The 24,722-nt window shown below is 40.4% G+C and overlaps 1 protein-coding gene across 1 annotated transcript; it reads right to left on the reverse strand.

Moving 5' to 3' along the window:
• Positions 1–286: 286 nt before the first annotated feature.
• Positions 287–1,181, reverse strand: LOC147622758 (flowering-promoting factor 1-like). Its single transcript, XM_086822692.1, has one exon. The coding sequence runs from the start codon at positions 913–915 to the stop codon at positions 574–576; it is 342 nt and encodes a 113-aa protein (XP_086678818.1). The 5' UTR covers positions 916–1,181; the 3' UTR covers positions 287–573.
• Between the last annotated feature and the right edge of the window lie 23,541 nt (positions 1,182–24,722).

Below are 24,722 nucleotides of genomic sequence, written 5' to 3' on the forward strand. Positions count from 1 at the left end.
AAACATGAGTTTTGTTCAACACCAAACCACGATTACGAATTGTATGTCATTTCTAAGAGTGAATTGAAATGTTATTAAGATAATCAAAGGTCATTAATCTATCATTTCAAAATTGGAAAGAAATCCATTGTTTGTCATATTAGATAGACTTTAGAAGTTGGTCAAGGTTTGATAAAGAAATAGCTATCAAAACTAAGTGGCTAGCAAAATTAGACTGATTTGATCAAGGTGCGACAATCTCTCTTTATTAAAACACTCCGGCAAAGCCCTTAGGTTAAAACATAGTCTAAGCTAACAAACTGCAAGCACTAATTTATCAACAAAATATGGCTGTGGAGGACCCAAATCCTACACATTGCGATGCCCATTACAAGATGGAACTCCAAAATCATATTTCTTTCACTTGAGGGCTACATTTTGAATGGCAGAAGTGTAGTAACTCAGGAACGCCTCCGGCGCATTGATCTGACAAACATGGCAGTACACCAACTTGATTAAAGGTTACGAGCTCATAAGTCAAGGCTATGGTTAACATACCAATAGATTAAGCTTAGGAAAGTATGGTTAATTATGCTATTGGTCCCGGACCTCAAAGTGCTCTCTGTTCTTGAGTACTATATCATACATATGCATGGTTTTGAACTTGCTGAAGTCCTTTGGGAGAGAGATGAGAAGCGAGCTTGAATAACACCTGTGGTATTGCAGTTTGTCTGGATCATCATTAGGAAATCTTTCCCATCCAAGAGTGATCAGTTTTTCCTCCAAATCATCATAGGAAGACACTACTTGATTTGTAGGAATATAAACAAGAGCCTTTCTCCTTCCTTGTTGAAGTTCATGCCCATCTATGGACTCAACAAGTGGGTTTTGAACAAGCTTTGCTACACCGTTTTTAAAAACCCAAACTCCAGCCATCTCTGTATCTGAATATGGGGCTAAAAGGTGTAATTTGATGTGAAGGAAGTGGCTAAAATTGCTAAAGATAATCTATACTTGTGAGTTAGAAGCTAAGTAAGCGTGCGCAGGCAGTGAATTGATGTAAAAAGAGGCTTAGAGGCTCATTAATTGCTGAATTGATGTGAGAAAAAGTGGCTTAGAGGATGATTAATTGTGCGCAAAGGGGAACTAGCTAAAGGTGATGGTTGTTGCCTAAGCTATTCATGATATTGAGATATCGAAGTGGAGAGAGGAGTTGAGATTGAGTTTTTTTGGGTAGAAACTGTGGTGTGATATATACTTGGAGAAGCGTGTGTGGGTGGCAAAGTTGTAATAGTTTGAGTAATGATTGATGATGGGAACTGAGCGAGAAAAACAATGAGCCATCAAAAGGCAAAGCCTGACAGCAGCTGAGCAAGGGGTGTGTGACTGATTTTAGCTCACCAGAGAGAGAGATTTGAAGTGCCGCACCCCATGCATGAACATGAGTAGCGGAGATCACGAGGCTCTCTTGTACACAAAAGAGAAGAATAAAATTCCTCTTTTTCTTCTCTTTGCGGACAACAAGGGACAGAAGCAATGAAGGCCAAATTGTTAGAAATTGGAGGGCCCACACCCCCTCCCTTCCTTGTGTGAGAGAGAGAGAGAGAGAGAGAGAGAGAAAGATCAGAGAGAGGCCCCCATTGTGTGTGTGTGTGTGTGTGTGTGAGAGAGAGAGAGAGAGAGAGGGGGGGGGTTAGGTTTGTGCGTGTGTGTGTGTGTGTGTGAGAGAGAGAGAGAGAGAAAGATCAGATAGAGACCCCCATTGTGTGTGTGTGTGTGTGTGTGTGTGTGTGAGAGAGAGAGAGAGAGAGAGGGGGGGGGGGTAGGATTGTGCTAACTAATTTAAGAGATAAAGGGAAGCTTAGGAGGTTAAGCTTAATGAAAGTAGCTATTGGGGACGATGGGGACTCAACGAAGCTCACACAAGCTATGGAAGCTTGAACCTTAGATTACATTAGGGAGAAGCATACATATGTGTGTGTGTTAATAGTAGTTATTTGGGACAAGCTTGAACCTTAGGGTGTTTACACACTTGGGTGGAAGCGTACGAAAAAGTTTTGTCCAACCAATCAGATCACCACAATCACCTGCCCGTATGACATTTCTTTACAGACTGTGATCACGCTTATGCACCCTCAGCATTGATGTGTTTGTTGACTGGAGCCCAACAACCACCATTCCAATTCCAGGCAGAATAGCCTACCCACAACTCTGAGTTGCAAGATGCCTTTTCCGTGAGCATACCCGCGGTCTGTAAACGTATTGTCGCCCAGCAATTGTTTATCAAAAAGGTGCCTGGCATCCGCTCTCAACCTTTTTCGTGGGCAGGCCAATAGTCTCTAAACACCCTTAGATTACATTAGAGAGATGTGTGTGGGAGGAGGTTGTGTGTGTTGGGGTGAGGGGGTGTGATCTTAACCGGCCCTGGTTTCCTGATTGCTGGTTTCCACGCTGCCGTCAATATTCCACCACCCTACTAAAACCACCCCGCAACTATACATAACGGAACCGCCAAATTTTGAATAATAACTGAAAATTGAAACTTGAAAGGCTTCAGGACGCAGACCAGCGGCCCGCGGGTTTGGGAGATTAATTGTACGGCCCACTGACTGCCACGCAATGCAACTGTATGAAGCGCCGGAAACGCCACGTAAGCCCGCGCCCCGCCCCACCAAATCAGAACCGATTCTCTCTCCGACCCCGCTTGCAAGCGGATTATTTAAAATGAACGTTTATATGTTAAGCTTTTTAAACCTTTGGAAATGAACGTTTATGCAAAGCTTTTTAAACCTTAAGAAATTCCCTTTGACGTGTATCTTCCATACATTAAAAATATCTTCTTCTCTCTCTCTCTCCCCCTCTCTCTCTCTCACACACACACACATACACACACATTGTGGGCTGTGTTTGAGGGTAAAGAAAGGAAGGTAACTAGTCTAAGGCAATGATGCCTACTTGTACATGAGAAAAAGTAAATTATATTGCAACAAATTATATTAATGTCTACAGAAGGCCAATATGACCTACAAGACCAAATACATAACATAAAAGAAGCGGCCAATATGACCTACGAGACCAAATATATAACATAAAAGAAGCATGTCGTTCTTGAGCCGAATTTGTGGTGCGCCTTCACTAAAAAATCGTATGGGTTTGGAAATCAAGGGATGAGAGGCAAATCATAATTCGTTTTAGTTGTTAATTTCAAATAGTTTGAAGTTTGTGCATGATGTTTGAATATTTTGATCCACGCGTTGTTAAGTAGAGCGTTAAACATGAAACTGCCTCTATAACCCTCATATTAACACCGTATCTCAACCCACTGACACACAACACCTACAACACTCAACACTAGATCCTTCAATAAAAAACATCCCAAGAAAAGGGCATGCACATGGTCTACCAAAGTGTGGGCACCAGAGCAATGTAAATAGCAAAGCTTCTCTTAAGGTGTTATTCCGAAGGGGTTTATACAAGAAAGGTGTTATGAGGATGAATTCAAGGAATATTGTATACATTCCCATGTTGTGTAAATTATGGATTCTTAAAAAGAATTCATGGAATATTTATATTCCCAGGTTTTTATGTTATGAATTCTCCTAGATGGGTTTAGATTGGGATGCCTTCCTAACCTGGCTGATCGTAGCTTACTCTATGTGTACGCGATTGTATACGTACATGCATGAAAAGTATTGGTTGCATCGTCTTGTTGATATGAAATTTTATCTGGATGCTTATTTTAATCAGTTAATTTATTAATTGATTGACTAGTTAATGCAAGTGCAGATCATTGGACGGGATAATGGAGCTGAGCTGGTGACAATCAAGAAATATAATTTGAGATAACAAATTTTAAATATCAACAAATAATATTTGATTTTGTGATGACAAGCATCATTAATTTATTTGGACGCTATTCATATTTATTGGCAACATATATATGTTAATTAGGACATGTGAAAGCTTCCTAGTGCATATTTTAATTTTTAAGACATGTGCAAGGCTCACACCTAATTTTCAAAGGAAGCCTAGCTTACATGCTCAAGAAAGCTATTTTTGAAGCACGCCACTTTTGAAGAGTGCTATTGAGAAAGTCGACATTTTTGCAAAAGTATAGTATTTTTGAGCCCCAAAGGCTACCCATGAAATATATTTATGTAAACCAAGAGGAAGTGTGGCTCAATCTTGTGTGGGGGCAGATTGGACCCGATCTTGAGTATTGAGTATATTGTTTTGTTCTATTTATTTTCCAATAATTTATTTATTGCAAACATTTTTATGGGTTCATGTCAACCTCCCACAACAGTTGTATTAGAGCCATTTGATTGCCATTGATTGAAGCCATGAAGAGCTAGTGGATAAAGAGGTGTAAAAGCTCGGCCTAAGGTAAAAATTTTCATTCAAAGCGTACAAAACCCTAAGGTTTTTCAACAAGCTTAATTTCATCCCAATGGGTAACAAAAACCCATAATTCTATTACCCAATGGTACATTCAAGGTGGAAAACCACTTCCAAAACCATCTTTATGTTTCCAAACCCTCTTGGACACCACAGATGGATTTCCCTCATCCTGGAGGCCCCGAAACCACCTCAACATGTCTTCTAGTTTTAATTTGTCTTCTCCCTCTCTCCAACTGCTCACAAGGCGGCAAGAAATTCATCCTAAATTACTTTGTAATTTCGGCATGCACGGTGTGCGATCCCCTTCCCTTTGAAAATTTGCTTTGTAAAGTTTATTTTCCTTTTATTTAATTTCTCTCTCTCTCTCTCTCTCTCTCTCTCTCTCTCTCTCTCTCTCTCTCTCTCTCTCTCTGTGTTTCTGGTGCACACGCTGCTATCGATTCCCACCTCCCTTGTGCACTGCCGTCCGTTTCCTTTTCTCCACCTTCTTGCTTAAAGCTAAGGTAAGTTTAGCCTACGTACATACATATATACATACATACATACATACATACATACATCATACATACATATATATATATATATATATATATATATATGCATATGCACATACACACACACACATATATAGTATAGCTAAATTTAAATTCTTGTTTTATGAAAACCAAAAACTAAAGGTTATATACATATATATACATACATACATACGTATGTATGTATGTATGTATATATATGTATATAACCTTTAGTTTTTGGTTTTCATAAAACAAGAATTTAAATTTAGCTATACTATATATGTGTGTGTGTGTGTATGTGCATATGCATATATATATATATATATATATATATATATATATATATATATATATATATATATGTATATATACATATATGTATATATACATATATATATATATATATGTATATATATATATATGTATATATATATATACATATATATATATATGTATATATATATATATGTATATATATATATATATATATATAGCTTCTTCTTAATTGAACATCAAGTTTTAAGTCAAGAGTAAAATTTTGAATGATTATGGAGAATTCTTTCTTTTTGAAACTTTCAATATAAAGTCACATATCATCTCAACAATACCGCTTTCGACAAATCGGGCACATTCTCAAAAAAAAAAGCTAACACGTAAGATCAAGGTAATAATATTTCATATTCATTGCCAAACTTTATCATTCTTTCTTGAGTGATAGTCACACAAACATATGCTATATTCTGTACAATGATGAGGTTATGCAACATTCTACCACATCATGCAAGCACACTTGTTGATTATCAAAACCACTTTGTCATCTGCAAGCAAGGGACCCTACTACTACTACTCCAACAATCACACTTAGCAAGATCAGTTGAGTAAGGCCAAATGCACATGCCTTGGCCTCTCTTGTACATTATTTTGGGGTTTGCCAATTTCTCCTAACAATGTCTTGTAAAAATTTAGCAACTCAACCTCTTGATTTATAACTCCAACTCTAATCATAAAAGAGTGGTATGGACAACAATACACCTTTTGTCTGGGCAATTTAGAAAGAGGCTTGAGATGGCACTTAGGCCTTGAATAAAAATAAGATGTTTAAAGATAAATTTCTCAATTGATAAAATAAAACTTTATTGAAAACTCTTGATTTTTAAAGTCAAGGCTTAACTAGAGACCACCTCACATCAAACACAAGTTGTAGATTCGTCTAGTTGTGGAATGGGTAGGGGTCACCTCTTAATCTAGAGTCATGGATCCAAGATGGGAATTGTTCATGGACTCACAATGAGCTATACATGAATACATCATGTATCTACAATCAAGCTATGAGATTATTAATCTAGTGTGTACCACCACAAAAGATAATGCCCACTTTTCCTAGCAGTGTAGTTTCAAGGGTGGGAGATAGCCTTGATTCTAGGGTGGTGCAATGTCAAGCCACAAAAATTGGTAGTGGGACTAAGGGTATATTTTGAAAAATACCTCACAATAATATGGAAAATTACTAAGGGTATTGTAATGTGCCAAGTTTTTAGTGTATTATAGATGTAACATACCCATCTTCACTAATAAAGAAATGTCCATGTAATTATGAGTATTTATGGTATAAATATCAATGATTTTATTATTTGAGTCATTTCTACTTGGAATCTTCAAATTTTGAGCCCAAATTTGGAATCTGCGTTGCAATTTTACCCTAATATAGGATTTTACAGCATCCAAAACGGACACCGGATCAAGCCTATACGCTAATTTCAATCATTTTAGTTAAAAAACGGCGACCTTTAAACCTTAATAAATGCACGACCGCACGTCCGATTGACGAACGGTCTGAACCCCTGCGACCAGGAGAACCTCCCAGACAAAAAAAAAATTTCGCCCCCCGGGGCGGTCCGACACGCAAATCGAGGCGGGCGTCCCAAATTTGGGTACCCCGCTCCAAAATTTGGTCCGTACACACTTACTAGGACGCCCGTACAATGGCCGCCCAAGAACCAAAGGACGGCCGCCCACTGTATGGTCCATGCGTACCCTTACGTGGACACCCAGACCAGATAAGGTACATGCGTACCACTCCTTTCCCAGACAACCAACACCGTACCTTTCCCCTAGACCCATGCAGGCCACTGATCCATAGCCTTTGAAGGTACACCGTCCTTTCGTCCTTCCTTTGCGCAGCGCCCGTACCCTCACCCCTCAGCTATATAAACCCTCGGGGTGCTCCTCAATCGGCACGCACTTCTGTGTAGCGTATGCCCTGTTGTACCGCCGTCCGTCCCTGTGTAGCGTACTTGCTGCAAGTACAGCCGCCCTTGCAGCCACCCCTCTCACACCCCCTCATTTGGCTCTTTTCAGACAAGCCAATTTTCCTCCATCCTCCTCTTGCCACAAGAGCCAGTGTCCTTAACTCTTCTCCCCCCCCTCCCCCCCGTGTGAATAGACTTACAGAGAGGCTTGCAGCCACCCTCCTAGCCCTCTCCACATTTTTGCCTTTGCCCTTAAGGACATCTCACAATTCCCCCCCCCCCATTTGCGTAGACTTTAGTAAGGGATTTTTGACTCAAGCGAGGGTTCGTGCGCCATATTCTTTTGCTCATACGGTGAGCAAACGAGCTCGGAATTCAGATCCGACTGAAGCGTTTCGATCGCAGCAGCGAGCTCTACAAGGTGACGCCTAAGATGGCCTCATCTCGGAGACGACAAAATATTGCCTCAAGAGGAGCACGTAACAACGAGATGGGGGAAGATGCGCCCAACGCGGCTCCAGTCCGCCCTTTTCAAGCCGCTCAAGGAAACGGTGGCCAGGTTAGCTTGGTTAAATTTCAAAAGAAGAGATTTTTCCTTAAATTAGTATTAATGAATGGTGTCTTTTCCTTTTAAAATGACGACATAAAAATTATATGAAGTTACGACTTATGTGATGTTGTATTCGACAAATTACCTTGAAATTGTTATCTTCATGAATTGTGAATGCTACATTTAGAAAATTGCATTGAAGTTGTTATCTTTAGAATTCAAGATTCTTTTTGGCTTCAACGCTAACTCCGTTCCGTGCTTGTGTAGCCGGGCGACGTCGTTAGCAAAGCCCGAGAATGGCCCAAGGTATCCCTCATACCTTTGGGAGAATAAGGATCGCCGATTGAGGCGAGAGATTATGAGACTGCCTAGTTCTGAGGGCCCAGGCTAGTGCGGTAAATAAGCCCACCCTAGTGCGCAGACATCCCTCTGAGGGGCGGGAGGATCGAGCGATGGAGCCTGAGAGGGCGACAGGCCGGCTTGAGTCCTCGCCAGCGGCCGACGATGAGGTGTATGGTCCCGTAGGGTTTTGCCCAGCATGTAGAGGCTGGAAGGCCGAATTCTAGATCATCGGCAGAATAAGAATAAGAGAGCCAGTTTGGCTTGTATGGAAATGGATTCATGTATAAACTTTTTATATAATTACATCTTGTCTTTGGTATGATTGTTTTGTGCAAGAAGGCTGTTTTAATAAACCTTGTGAAAGGGCCTTAATTAAGGAACATGTTTGTTTATGTCAAACAGTGTGGTAGGATTAATTAGAAAACAAATTGACACGTGAGTAGGGTGGAAAGGGGGAGGATGGAATGCCCTGACGGTACCATCCTACGGACGGGTGGACCCGATTAGTCGGGTAGCTTTCCAACAGATTAAGTGAAAGCCCTACGTTAGATAGTTAGGTTCTCGGGCAACTCTATTCTAGAAAACTAGGCCAGCGGCTGTGCCTTGCATAAGATGAGGAAAAAAGCGTTGTCTCTAGATATCAAGTCTAGTAGTTGCCCAATTTTTGATCAATTTCCCTATGGGTGATTTGATGTTTAGAAAATCACGCTTCCCCTGCGAGATAGAGCTAGGTCCTTCTTGACAGGCTTCATGGGGCCAAAGTCTTCTCAAAAATAGATTTGAGGTCTAGTTACTATCAGATCAAAGTCAAGGAAGCAGATATACCCAAAACAGCCTTCAATACCCGTTATGGCCACTATGAGTTTACTGTAATGTCATTCGGGTTAACCAATGCTCCTGCAACCTTCAACCGCCTAATGCAAGATATATTCCGTCCTTACTTGGATGAATTTGTGCTTGTTTTCTTTGATGACATCTTAATCTACTCCAAATCAATGGAAGAGCATGAGGAGCATGTGCGTAGAGTTCTGCAATTGCTGCGCAGACACAAACTCTATGCCAAGAAGAGCAAATGTACCTTCTTTACTCATCAAATTGAGTATCTTGGATTCATCGTCTCCAAAGATGGCATCTCAGTAGACCCTGCCAAGGTCAAGGATATTCTAGAATGGCCACCCCCTAAATCAGTTCGTGAAGTTCGTGGATTTTTGGGAATCACGGGTTGGTATAGGATTTTTATCAAAGACTATGCCTTGGTAGCTGCACCTTTGATAGACCTTCTTAAGAAGGATTGCAAAATAGTGTGGTTGCCAATCCATCAAAACAGCTTTGATCAGTTGAAAGTCATTATTACTTCTATCCCAGTCTTAAAGTTTCCTGATTTCTCCAAGGAATTTGAAGTGGTTACCGATGCTAGTAGTCTAGCACTTGGTGGTGTCTTAGGCCAAGAAGGAAGACCAGCCACTTATACTTCCCGCAAGCTGAAGCAATATGAAGCAAACTATGCCACCCATGATTTGGAGCTCTTAGCAGTTGTTCATTGCCTCAAATTATGGAGACATTATCTCTTGGGAGGCAAATTCCAGCTTGTAACTGACCACAAAAGTCTAAAGTGGATCTTCACCCAGCCTAACCTCAACATGCGGCAAAGGAGATGGATTGAAATTCTACAAGAATATGATTTCGACATCAAATTCCGCCCTGGGAAGGATAATGTGGTAGCAGTGCACTTAGCCGTAAATCTTTCTTGAATGCAATTTCAATGCCAAATAATCCCATACTGGTCAAGGTAGAAGAAGTCTCATCTCATGATCCAGATTATCAGAGGATGAAAAAATTAGTAGAAGAAGGGGGACATTCAGAGAAAGAGAAGAATCTAATCAAGGGATACTCCACTCATGAAGGAAGCCTCTACTTCAATCACAGGCTATGTATCCCTACTAAGGATCCTGCTTTAAAGAAACTAATCCTCCATGAAGCTCATGATAGCCCTGTTGCAGGACACCCAGGTTATGCAAAAACATTAAATGCTGTAAGAAGGAGTTTTCATTGGGCAGGCTTGAAAAATGATGTGCTTCGGTACTTGAAGCAATGTCTCTCATGCCAAAGGATCAAAGCTGAAAGGGTCAAGATGCCTGGAAAACTTCAACCATTAGATATTCCCCAAATGAAGTGGGAGTGCATTAGTATGGATTTTGTCACAAGTCTCCCCACTGTTCAAGGAGGATATGACTCCATTCTAGTAGTAGTGGACTTACTTACCAAAGTAGCTCACCTTATACCAGCAAAGAAGACATTCAAAGCTTCTGATGTTGCCCGAATATTCATCAAGGAAGTCCTCAAACTTCATGGTCTCCCAAAAAGGATAGTAAGTGATCGGGATTCTGACTTCACTTCAAAATTCTGGCAATCTTTATTTCAAGCCCTGGGAACTCAACTTTGCTTTAGCACAGCTTACCATCCAGAGACCGATGGCCAGACTCAGAGAGTCAATCAAGTAATTGAAGACATTCTCAGAGCATATTGTGGACAGGAACCGAGAAGGTGGATTCAATACCTTCCTCTGGTAGAATTTGCCTACAATACATCTTACCATCAAAGCATAGGAATGTCACCATTTAAGGCACTCTATGGGCAAGAATGCTTGTCTCCTCTAAATTTCTCTGATCCAACCATAAGAGTTGAGGCATCCAGGAAAATGCTCGAAGAAATGGAGGAACAAACCAAGGCAATCCAAAAAGATATTAAAGCTGCCCAAGATCGACAAAAGCTTTATGCTGACAACAAGAGGTCTGAAAGGATCTTCAAGGAAGGAGACAAAGTTCTTCTACGAGTCCGACCCAAACGAAGTTCTCTATCACTCGGGAAATATAAGAAGCTCAGCCCTAGGTATTGTGGTCCTTATACAGTTATCAAGTGTCTAGGTAAAAGTGCCTATAAACTCCAACTCCCAGCCCATATCAAAGTCCATAATGTATTTCATGTAAGTTTGTTAAAACCATATGTCCCCAGTCTCGATCATATTCTTGATGATGAACAAGTTGTAATCCCTACTCAAGGGGTCCTTGAATTACAGCCCAGTAGCATCATAGATTCTAGGGAAAGGCAACTCCGAAATAGAACTCTTGTAGAACATCTAGTTCAGTGGAAAGATTACCCTGAAGAGGATGCAACTTGGGAAGATGAAGCTACACTCTTAAAGGATTATCCCCAATTCATGGCGAGATGAGGACATCTCGATTTCTTTAAGGGGGGAAGGATGTAACATACCCATCTTCACTAATAAAGAAATGTCCATGTAATTATGAGTTTTTATGGTATAAATATCAATGATTTTATTATTTGAGTCATTTCTACTTGGAATCTTCAAATTTTGAGCCCAAATTTGGAATCTGCGTTGCGATTTTACCCTAATATAGGATTTTACAGCATCCAAAACGGACACCGGATCAAGCCTATACGCTAATTTCAATCATTTTAGTTAAAAAACGGCGACCTTTAAACCTTAATAAATGCACGACCGCACGTCCGATTGACGAACGGTCTGAACCCCTGCGACCAGGAGAACCTCCCGGACAAAAAAAAAAATTTCGCCCCCCGGGGCGGTCCGGCACGCAAATCGAGGCGGGCGCCCCAAATTTGGGTACCCCGCCCCAAAATTTGGTCCGTACACACTTACTAGGGCGCATGTACAATGGCCGCCCAAGAACCAAAGGACGGCCGCCCACTGTATGGTCCATGCGTACCCTTACGTGGACACCCAAACCAGATAAGGTACATGCGTACCACTCCTTTCCCAGACAACCGACACCGTACCTTTCCCCTAGACCCATGCAGGCCACTGATCCATAGCCTTTGAAGGTACACCGTCTTTTCGTCCTTCCTTTGCACAGCGCCCGTACCCTCACCCCTCAGCTATATAAACCCCCGGGGTGCTCTCAGTCGGCACGCACTTCTGTGTAGCGTATGCCCTGTTGTACCGCCGTCCGTCCCTGTGTAGCGTACTTGCTGCAAGTACAGCCGCCCTTGCAGCCACCCCTCTCACACCCCCTCATTTGGCTCTTTTCAGACAAGCCAATTTTCCTCCATCCTCCTCTTGCCAAGAGCCAGTGTCCTTAACTCTTCTCCCCCTCCTCCCCCCCGTGTGAATAGACTTACAGAGAGGCTTGCAGCCACCCTCCCAGCCCTCTCCACGTTTTTGCCTTTGCCCTTAAGGACATCTCACAATCCCCCCCCCATTTGCGTAGACTTTAGTAAGGGATTTTTGACTCAAGCGAGGGTTCGTGCGCCATATTCTTTTGCTCATACGGTGAGCAAACGAGCTCGGAATTTAGATCCGACTGAAGCGTTTCGATTGCAGCAGCGAGCTCTACAAGGTGATGCCTAAGATGGCCTCATCTTGGAGACAACAAAATATTACCTCAAGAGGAGCACGTAACAACGAGATGGGGGAAGATGTGCCCAACGCGGCTCCAGTCCGCCCTTTTCAAGCCGCTCAAGGAAACGGTGGCCAGGTTAGCTTGGTTAAATTTCAAAAGAAGAGATTTTTCCTTAAATTAGTATTAATGAATGGTGTCTTTTCCTTTTAAAATGACGACATAAAAATTATATGAAGTTACGACTTATGTGATGTTGTATTCGACAAATTACCTTGAAATTGTTATCTTCATGAATTGTGAATGCTACATTTAGAAAATTGCATTGAAGTTGTTATCTTTAGAATTCAAGATTCTTTTTAGCTTCAACGCTAACTCCGTTCCGTGCTTGTGTAGCCGGGCGGCGTCGTTAGCAAAGCCCGGGAATGGCCCAAGATATCCCTCATACCTTTGGGAGAATAAGGATCGCCGATTGAGGCGAGAGATTATGAGGCTGCCTAGTTCTGAGGGCCCAGGCTAGTGCGGTAAATAAGCCCACCCTAGTGCGCAGACATCCCTTTGAGGGGTGGGAGGATCGAGCGATGGAGCCTGAGAGGGCGACAGGCCGGCTTGAGTCCTCGCCAGCGGCCTGATGAGGTGTATGGTCCCGTAGGGTTTTGCCCAGCATGTAGAGGCTGGAAGGCCGAATTCTAGATCATCGGCAGAATAAGAATAAGAGAGCCAGTTTGGCTCGTATGGAAATGGATTCATGTATAAACTTTTTATATAATTCCATTTTATCTTTGGTATGATTGTATTGTGCAAGAAGGCTATTTTAATAAACCTTGTGAAAGGGCCTTAATTAAGGAATATGTTTGTTTATGTCAAACAGTGTGGTAGGATTAATTAGAAAACAAATTGACGCGTGAGTAGGGTGGAAAGTTGGAGGATGGAATGCCCTGACGGCACCATCCTACGGACGGGTGGACCCGATTAGTCGGGTAGCTTTCCAACAGATTAAGTGAAAGCCCTACGTTAGATAGTTAGGCTCTCGGGCAACTCTATTCTAGAAAACTAGGCCAGCGGCTGTGCCTTGCATAAGATGAGGAAAAAAGCGTTGTCTCTAGATATCAAGTCTAGTAGTTGCCCAATTTTTGATCAATTGCCCTATGGGTGATTTGATGTTTAGAAAATCACGCTTCCCCTGCGAGATAGAGCTAGGTCATACTTATGAATCGTATCCTTGAATCTCTACAGGGTCAAGGTGTCGATGAATAGGAAATTTTTTCCAAGATAAGACTTAGCGGACTATCTTAAGTGTTTCTCCCATTTTTAAAGGGAGGAACCTTACATATAGTGCCAACTTTTGACACCAGCTTAATGATTATAGAAAGAACAATGTGTTGAGTCCTTGCATTCCTGGGAGACATTAGAAGGGGGACATTGAGAATAAAATTATTACAACAAAGACCCTATAAAAATGTATATTTGGATTTCTTGCTTGAGCATTTCATTTACAATGCATTGCAATTTGAAACCCTACATGTGGAAATGGATACATTAAAAAGTTTGTGCACGTACAATTTACATTCATGTACTAAGGAAATGGATGCATTAAAAATTTTGTGCATATACAATTTAGATTCATGTACTAAGAGGATCATCCATCATTTCATCATATTATAAGTCTCCAAGTCTAAAGATGTCTATCGGAAATGTTTACCTCTAAATCTATTCTGTACTGTACACATCATATCATTTGAAGTAACCTAATGATAATAATAAAAAAGTTCTATTATGCTCCTTGTCATATGCTCCATCTTGATCCAAGGCAAGTGCATGATGTATCTATGCTCCCCCAAATTCCAAAGAAGACACCCAACAAAAGAGTACTCCACTACAAAGATGGCAAAAGACATCTCAAAAAACTTTAACAAAGAAAGATAAGCCGGCAATGGATACCCAAAGTTTCCTTGGAATACCAAGATTATTTTAGGAGCAATTATCTTCTTTGGATATCTAAATGGCACATCCTCACAATGCAGCCAAAGTCTCCAACTCAAATAGCATCTTGGAATACCAAGATTTTTTTAGGAGAAATTGTCTTCTTTGGATATCTAAATGGCACATCCTCACCATGTAGCCAAAGTCCCCAACTCAAATAACATCTACTTGAGTGACCAAATCCCCCAACTTAAATAGCATCTACTTGAGTGACCAAAGTAAGCTACAACAAGGTGCACCAACAATCAGATATCATCTAACAAACTAGTGGTTGCTTCTAGAAATGGTGTAGATCCATAAGAAGTACTAATTTTGATTGTGATAAAAAATAAAGGAATCAACGAATAACTATCAAGGAGAACCACAAGAGCACATCTCAAAAAATAGGGCGGACACATGAGAACCTACTTGTTTCTTGCTCTTAATCTCAAATCCACGTGTAGCAACACAAGAATCCACCCCCAAAAAAAAGAGTGGAACTACTTGTGAGGGAAAATTTTAAAATAAGAAAGTAACTCAATGGGAGTCACACAAGAGGTTGTGCTTCTAGTAGTCTCATAGCTTATTACATGTGGATTTCCAGTTGTGTGATCCGTATGGATCACACAAGAGGTTGTGCTTCTAGTAGTCTCATAGCTTATTGCATGTGGATTTCCAGTTGTGTGATCCGTATGGATCAATTCATTTGGAAATCAGCCAAAGACCTAAAAACGATGAAGTCACATAGGAACAACATGTGGACCAACAAAGCCCCAATTTCAAAGCATCAAGTTGGAAGATTAAGATAATCCAAGTCAATTAACACATAGGAGTTTCTAGTCTTGCCACTAAGGTATCAACTTGGTTATAATCAAGAGGCAATTTCCCACTACCCAATTGCTATCTCATTCTCAACCAAATGCATTAAGGAACTAGGATTAAAGCCAAGAACCCAAGAGAAATTTCCATCAGTAAAACTAAGTCCAAGTTCAACTTTGTACTATAGGGTATTATAAGAATTCAAAGCCAAGTGTATAGATATAGATATAGAAAAGGGGAATCAAACAAGAAGAACAACATAAAAAGAAAGAAAGGAAAAAAAATAAGCACAAGGGGATGAAGAGAAGAAGAACAAAAAAGAAGGAGAGAATAAAAGAAAAGAAAAGGCAGAAGAGAAGAAGGACAGAAACGTTGGAGAGAACAAAAAAAGAAGAAGGCAACAACAAAAGAAAAGAAAAGAAATAAGTGTCACCAAGTCTATATTTAAAATCCTCACATGCTAACCTTTGTGATTATAGTTTTTTATTAATGCCCATGACTATAGCTTCACACCTATGACTATACTTATAGTCATGCCATGGCCATAAAATGATCTAGACAAGGAAAGACTTTTGGCTTCCTACCACACATTTGAATGTTACCAAACACTTCGTGTGATCCTATGAACATACCATATTTGGTCCTCCTTAGTCTTGAAGACCTAATAAGGCAATAATTATGGCGTCTAAATCTTCCAAGGGTAATACAATTCATGTCCGCATACAATAAGGCCAACATCATGGGACCATTCACTCCAAAATTGCAAGATAAAACCATCAACCTAGCTTTGTATAGAGCACCCTTGGACTTATATTAATGGTGGAAAATACATTGGAAATATCAAGATCTAAAACAAGCTCAGGAACATCTATAAACTTGAGTAACCCAACATCAATGTGATGTGTTTTTTTAAGGAAATTAAGGTGCCATAATTGGTCCAATTTTCCCACACTCTAACAACGCTCACACCATGCAAAAAAAAAAACATGGTAGCATCCATCTTAGCACACTAGATAAAACTCTCCGAAGACCAAGAGAAGTGTTAGGTGTCCTACTTAACGCAATAGCTACAAGAGTGCTACCAAAACCACCAACTCAAGATAGCATTTTTCTAAGATCCTCATCAAATTCCTCGAGCTGGTGGGAGCTTTTATAACCAAGGTAAAGATCCCACAAGCTCAAGAACAAGCTAACATCAAAGGAGCTCCAAGTGTCAATCATGCATGAATCACAATCTGCAAGCCCTTTCTCAGCCAAGTAACCCAAGGGCCTCTTAAAATTTTGTAAGACTAGAGTGGTTTTTAGAAAATGATTAACTTCATGATTTAAGGATGATAGTTAGTACTAATTATGGTCAAGGTGTACATAAGAGATAAAGAAAAAATAAATTAACTATATCACAATATGCAAGCCCCTTCTCAGCCAAGTAACCCAAGGACCTCTTAAAATTCTGTAAGACTAGAGTGATTTACAAAAAATGATTAACTTCATGATTTAAGAATGATAACTAGAACTAATGATGGTCACGGTATACATAAGAGATAAAGAAAAAATCAATTAACTAAATCACTCTTAGTAGTAACCTTAATTAGCATAAATCAAGTAAAAATTATATAGCACCAATGAGCTCTAAACAACATGTGGCTCCAAATGTGCCTACATCAACAAAGGACCACCACTTTTGTGCTTACCACAACTTTATAGCTCCCATGAGCTCTACACTATTAGAATATTATGCATCTCAATATTATGGGGCTATCTCTATTTTATGGGATTTTTTTTTCTCCTTGTGTAGGTCGTGAGGCTATCAACCAGCTGCTCTGAGCAGTCTGCAAACTTCCTCACATCACTATAAAAGGGGGCCTCCCCATTATTCACTTGTTGTATCCATTCCAAGCACTTTGTATAGCTCCCTCTATTGGCTAGGGCCATTGTAAATCTTCATGCTATAAAAGGTGATCTTGTCAATAAGATCTCTTTCTCCTTTTCTCTCTCTCTCTCTCTCTTTTCTTGTCTATTCATCTGCCTATGCATACTCCAACATGGTATTAGTCGCTTAGGTACCTGACTCCCTTCTACAGTCGCTTAGGTACCCGATTGCATTCTACTTTGAAATCCTTCCCTCTGCTGTGTTTTATGGTGATCAAAACAATGGTTGCATTTTCTCAACATAGCTACGTTTGTTGCTCCCTGACGCTCTTCATCATCGTGTCACTTCCCCAGGCTACCATGTTGCTACTGCTTTGTGCCAAAGCATCATCAAAACAAGCTTCTTGGTGCTAATTTTCAGCATTTGATCATGATGAAAGAGATGTTTTCTCCGTTTTACAGTGTGGATTGCAGCGAAAGGTATTCTCTTCGCATGTGGTGCAACCTGAAAAGTGTCCCCGACATCTCTACTTCTTCCCTAGCTTCGCCTCCCCCCAGTTGGGTGTTTCCGGTGCATTTGGGTGGATTGTTTTGCTGTTGTCCAACCTATTTCTCTCTCAAATTTGAGAGGGGATGATTGGTATTGGTGCCTTTCTTTGTTTGGAAAGTGCTCAAGAGGAGTCTTGGAGTGCTAAGATTTGTTTACTTTTTTGTTGCGGATATGGCTCCCCCCTATACAAACAAGGATGACAAGTTGGATGAAATCATCTATGCCCATTGGAAGTGAATATGTAGATATGGTTCATCCATAAGGGTTTGTGGGAGATTGTTCAGGGTAGTGATGAAAAGAAGCCCGAGCATCCTCAAAACTCAAGGAAGTGGACCAAGGTTCAAGAGGGTGAATTCCTTGTGGAATTTCAAGGCTAGGAGGATCATGGTTCGAAGATGCATTTAGTTCTTGTGTGGACCATTACAAAGGAGGTCTCATTGACCGTGAAAACTCTTACTAGTGCTGCACATCAAGTATGGTCCAAATTGGAGAATCTCTTTGCTTGAGATTTATCGATGTGGGCAGTTACTTAGCAAGGGCAACCCTACGGTATGTTATTTTGTGCTGGCAGTTCTATCTCATGAAGTCCAAAGTTATCCATGACCAGTTTATTAGCAATGGGTGTTGCTTTGTCCTCTGCTCAGTTGGTTGCACTTATCCTCACCAAGCTTCCCCCAGAGAATGATGTGGTGTGGTGCCAGGTCACAACCACTCAACTGGATTTTGATGGCATCGGCTCCCTTCTCTTGGAAGAAGAGTCAATCCTTGTTTCTTAGGGTAAGAGCAAAGTGTCTCTTAATAGTTCAGATCAAGCACTTACTTCAATTCACAAGAAAGGTCAAAGTTGTTTCTTCTTATGTGGGAAGAGAGAACATATGTCTAAGAATTATTTGTCCAAGAAGAAGGATATTTGTCCAAGAAGAAGGACAAGACAAAGGGCAAGTCTTCATCTCAGAAGAAGGGTAGAGACACGACACAGGACAGTGACTCATATACTTCTAGTAACACATCTAGGGCTCCTAGGGCTCTCCTGGCTTAAGAGGACCAAGATGGTGTACTTCTCTAGTATACATGATGTTTTCCCTATGTGCTTCTAGCTAGAGGAGGCTTGTGGATGGGAGAGGGGGCTGGTAGCAGCTCCATTTTCTAGTGCATGGGTACCATGAAATGGAGTTCCAAGCATTAAAACTTTGGCAGGACAAGGTTATCTTTGGTGTAGCAAAGATTATTGGATAGGATCTATTTCAAGTTCATTATTCGAGGTTTTTGGGATGTGATGTGTTCAGAGTCCACTATTGGGGGATAATGGGCATGGTATGTCTAGCAGCCCATCATTCTCACTGCACACTGGTGTGGGAATTTGAAGCCAAGCAAAGTTCCTTGTTGTTTGTGGTGGCATTTTGTTTCAAGGAAATAGGTTGCTCGATGCTCTCTCCAAGTTGATTCCGGTATCTGTAGTACTGAAGGGTCCATGGTTGCATCTTCATCAGCTTATGTTCTTCAGACTCTTGCACACTATGAGCTGCAAAGGGGGCATTAGAATATTGTGCATCTTAGTGTTATGGGGCTATCTCTATTTTATGGGCTTTATTCTTTTTTATGTTCTTCAGACTCTTGCACACTATGAGCTGCAAAGGGGGCATTGGAATATTGTGCATCTTAGTGTTATGGGGCTATCTCTATTTTATGGGCTTTATTCTTTTTTCTCTCCTTACGTAGATCGTGAGGTTGTGGCCAGCTCTATGAACAGTCGGCTAGCTTCCTCACATCACTATAAAAGGGTCCTCCCCATTATTCACTTGTTGTATCCATTCCAAGCACTTTGTACATCTCCCCTTGTTGGTGGCATCCATTATTAAAGCTTCCTGCTATAATAAAAGGTGATCTTGTCAACAAGCTCTGTTTCTCCTTTGCTCTCTCTCTCTCTTCTTGTTTATGATTCCACCTGTGCATACTCCAACATAAACACTATGTGGTTCCAAACGTGCCTACATCAACAAAGAACCACCACTTTTGTGCTTACATCAACAAAGGACCACCACTTTTGTGCTTACATCAACAAAGAAACACCACATTAGGGAAAAAGGGAGCTCATTTTGGGGGCCTGTAAGAAATTCACTATTTTTTGATTTATCTCTCCTAAAAGACCTCAAAAATAATAAAATATGGAAACGTGGCTCAGAACTATCAGTAAGGACTACCGAACTGTCAGTTCAAAAAGGAATAAGATAATCTTTTGTCTAACTAACACGATTTTGCATTAAATATCTCCTTAGTTTTTTTTTTCCGAAGATTCCGCATCTCTTTTGACAACGTGTGCAGGCCTCTCATAAAGAATCCATCACTGAACTTAATGATTGCATGGATACCGCCACACTTCCATGATTCATGTTACAAAAAGACTATGAGATTGATAAGCAAACTTTGCAACCTCAGAAGCACAAAAAATGGCCGATACTAGTGAGTCACAATCTCAGAAGAAGCGATTACACCATCTTCACATCGACTTAGAAGAACAATATGCTCCAGCACAAAAAAGACAAAAGGATACGGTGCTGAATGCTCAACAACGGGAAAATATGAGAAGAGAAGGGCTTCAACATATTGACTTATGGTGCGATGGAAGCATATATCCAAAATGTCTAGTAAAAAACTCTACACCTCCATTTGTCAATCCAACCACACTACTGAGGTTTGCGGGCGATGGACAAAATGGACTTCTTGGTTATATTTCAGCACAGTCTGCATTTGCAAAAATATATAAAACGATGTACCTACAAGAAAAGGGGGCCAGGATGCAAGAGATAGCCATTCGTGCAAAATTGGAGCAGCAGTTGCAGAATGAAATTGAGGAGCATTCAAAGAGTAAAAAAGAGTTGACAAGAGCAAGAAGGAAGAGAACCGTGCTTGGAGACAGACTACGAAGCAGGAAGATTAAAAACATTGCAAATTTGAAGGCTGGGACTGGTGGATATGCAAGCGAAGAATTCAGAAAGCAAGGCTAGTTTAAAATTTTTCATTTTTTATACTCAAAAAGGCTCTCAAATGACTATATCTATTTTGTCTATTAACGCAAAACAAGATTGGAGGTGTTGAATAATATAGGCATATTGTGTTGTTACTATAGGAAACTATTGGAGCCTGCAAAAGAAAATGTGGATCCCAACCTTCTTTCTGTTAAACAAATGAAAGGATTGCTTTCTTGTGGTGTAGCAAAAGGTTTGATTGAAGAAGAAAAATACAAAACAATCAAACGCAATGTTGTAGAGGACTTTATATCCAATAATCAAGTTGATGGTACTACAATCCAAGAGGCTCTTGATGTTAGTGGAGTTAGCAGGAAGGGATATAGTTCGATTTTCCATGCGATATCCTCAACTTTGAGAGATCAAAGGATTAAACGAGTTTTACTACCAAATCCAGCAACTGTGTGGAGGATAAGAAGTCATTTGAATGCAAGTATAGATGAGTTTATCGGACAATATATCCATATTGAAGAAATATTTCATGGTGGTAAAGGAACCACTGTGTATGACCCTTGGAACAATATATTTGTAGATCTACAACAACTTCAAAGAAGAATGATCGAGTTTTATGGAATAACATTTGAGGAGTGCAAAGGCATTTTGAAATTTGTTATCAAACTGTGGATGAGTGTGAGGTTGTAAAGGAAAAGAAAATGGAAAGGATTACTATTACATTGATGAATGGAGCACTTGATACATCACTGACTGAAGCGAGTTCGAAGTATTTTAGTGTGCAGTCGGAGAAACACATATGGTGGTTAGGCTCGTTCCAGGTATGATCATTTTTTGTTTCGTACTTGATTTTAGTCATTGTTTTCAAATCTTTTATAGTAAGACTTTTGTTTTCTATAATCACAGGTGAAGACAGAAGACCATGAGACACTAGATTGGGTGTTTCACCACACGGACATACCAAGAATAATTAAAAGACAAGTGCAAGGAGAGAATCTCCATGTTGCAAGAAAAGGTGATTTTCAAGTAGAGTGGCACATGGCGGGGGATCTTAAAACACTTAAGTGCATGTATAACGTTAGTAAAAGAGGCAACTCAAAGTCTCCTTGTCTTTACTGCAAAGAATCAGCTCAAGTAATGGATTCCAAATGGTGGAAGAGAGCACCTAATAGAGATAAAGTTGACCCTGACTTCAGGCCATTCTTGACATTCCACTATGTAATGTTCACATATGCACATTGCATGCTCTATGTCGAATTATTGAGAAATTGGTATTTTTGTATATTGGATTTTCTTGCAAACTTCGTCCCGAAAAAAATAGAAAGGATGCTCTTCAAGCATTGGAAAAAGTGTTATCCGATATAGGTCTGCATGGAGGTGATGTTCATATCACAAAGGATTTTAAAAAGTCTACCAATGGCAAGGAGGTACCAATCAAGCCCTCTATTGGTGGTGTTAAGGCAAGAAGATTCTTGTCCGACCCAAACACAGTAGTAAGCAAGTAAGGCAAGGTAGAACAGTCTCAAGGATTAATTATGGATTGTGGAAGCAAGTCCATAATGCCATGAAAGATCATGAGGCAGATGGGGAAGCACGAAATGTGAAGGCAGAGGTGTGGAGGTCTCTTGATCAACTCTTCATGTTCTGTGACAATGTAACATGGACAAAGAGTGATTACAAGAACTTTGAAGAGGCAATTAAACATTTTAGGAAGTCAATGAAAGACGCGTGGACAGCCTGCAATATAACTCACTACATGGTAAAGTTCTGTCTTCTTCTTTTACTTAAGTGTGATCCTCTTTTTTTTATAACTTACTATGCATTCTTATGTCTCTGTGAAAACAGCATATCATCTACAACCACCTTCCCTATTTTGTCAAAAAGTATGGATGCCCAGAAATTTGGTCTACCCAAGGCATGGAGAAGTCTCACTACATGGCACGTAATGCATTTTTCAGACACACACAACACTACGGAGGGAGTCAAAAGGCAAATAGTCTGAAGGAAGTCTTCCAATGGTTTTACCGAGGCATTCTACAGAGGCTGCATGCTAAAAGAAAAGTTACTAGTTCTAAAGTCAAGCTTGCTTTTACTCTAGCCCAAAAGCAAAGACGAAGACAAACTTTGGACAATTCAATGGCAGCAGAGAGACATAGACAATGGAGGGATTCGAAGATATTTAGAAACCATAAATAGACAAGTAAACATGAATAGCAGTTTGTAACTTATTGGTGTTATGTCCACATGTTTTCAAACTCAATCAATAGATTTTTATTCTGTGGAACAAGTGACTCTTGGTGTTATGCCTATATGTTTTGAGACTCCATCAAAAGTATTTCTTTTGTGAAACATGTGATCTATATTAACAAGCATCAATACATCCATGAGCTACACACAAAAAATTCAATCAATACTACTTAATTATGCTAGACACACTATTGATCCTTACCAATAAGGTACTGAGTGTCAAACGCTTTTAGAAGCTACTGAGTTTGGGAAGAGTACTGAAGTGTCGTACGGTGATGGGACAAATGCAAAAGGGTACTGATCGTCCTCCGTACGGACAAGGAACTGATGAGGATCAAAGACTTTGTACAAATCAGTTCTTCAACATAATGTTTGTGCTATATTTGATGACTAAATCCTATTACTCCCAGGGCCTACCAGTCGGAACTCTCTTTTTGAACTTGATTGGACTCTTTTTCTTCCTTGTTGGCTTGATGTCGACTGTCTGTTTATCAATGCTTGCCTCTGTTGCTTGTCTAGGAGGGGTATCCTTGTCTTCAGCTATCTCCACGTGTTCTTCTTCTTGGATTGTGTGGCCTGATGCAATCATGGGTGGCTCTCAAAACCTTATGAGCTTGTGTTTTCCATAGCCCTCCAGACATTTGGGCTCCTTAACAACACCACATGCTAATGCATAAGAAGTGTAAGACAAAAAGTAAGAGGCCCTAGAGGCCTGCTTATTCACATAATCCCCAAATATATCTATGGTGGCAGACAACCTCTCTATTAAAATGATATTTTCCTTTTGCCATGGAAGATCATGTCCACCTAAAACCCTAGACAAACATTTAAAGAAGTAAACAATGGCTTCTCCATTGTTGCTCAACTGCCTATGGTAAATCAAGATCTTAGCACTGCCTAGATCATGAATATAATGAGCTAGGCTTGACATTTTGCCAAACCCAGCCAGCCTGCTTCCACTTGTTCTCTGGAGGAATGTGTCATCCTCAACTTGTAGCTGCCACATATCAAAAGATTGGAGTGAGACAATAATACACAACTACAAAACATTTAAACACAAGATAAAGTATTTGATTTGAAGTAACAAGATCATACCTTCTCATTTTCATCAGCAACAAGAAGTTCATCTTTCCAAAGATTTATTCCTCTCCCCTCCAATCCAGCCTCTTCTTTAAGCTTTCCCTTGTATAGTGCTGAGAGATTCATAGCTTCCTATGTGAGCTAGAAGGCAGCTTCATCTGGCTCTTGGAACTTTTCAGCCTCTTTGAAACAAATAGTAAGGGCCTCTGCAGGATCAAAAGTTGTTTCCAAAGCCAGTAGTGAATGGTCATCCTCTATGCCAACCTCCTTGTCAAGCCTTGAAGCCTGGGCAATAAGAGAAATGGCATAGTCCTCCCTCAAATTGAACATAGACTCTATATCATGGAGGAAAACATAATCTTTACCACCAATCAAGACACCTGGAAGCATGGGCACTGCATAGTTGCTGCTCTGAACATCAAAATCTTCAACTAGCTATGCTGCCCTTAAGAGTTTCAGCCCTCAGTTGAACAAGGTCAAGAGAAGCCACTTGCAGCCCCTCATCCTGGAGGTTGATATCTTCTTCCTGCTCTGCCATTTCTGTTGCCACAGGAACATCCTCTTTTTCCTCTGCTACAGATGTGTCTTCTTCTTCAGCCTCCTACCCTTTCTCTTCTAGAGAGTGCTGATGGAAGATAATGTACATAAGGAATGCCATGGTTTCCTCAAGCACTCTACACTTTCTGGTGTGCAAGTTACAGCTGAATTTATATTCCTCAGGCAGGCTGTCAAATCTTCTATTCACATGGTACCTCAGCCTATCAATGGAGATAATATGATTTATATGCACAAAAACCTTTTCACC

This window comes from Cibotium barometz, chromosome 28 (genome assembly GCF_041138505.1).
Source record: "Cibotium barometz isolate CiBa-2024 chromosome 28, ASM4113850v1, whole genome shotgun sequence".
Classification (NCBI taxonomy): domain Eukaryota; kingdom Viridiplantae; phylum Streptophyta; class Polypodiopsida; order Cyatheales; family Cibotiaceae; genus Cibotium; species Cibotium barometz.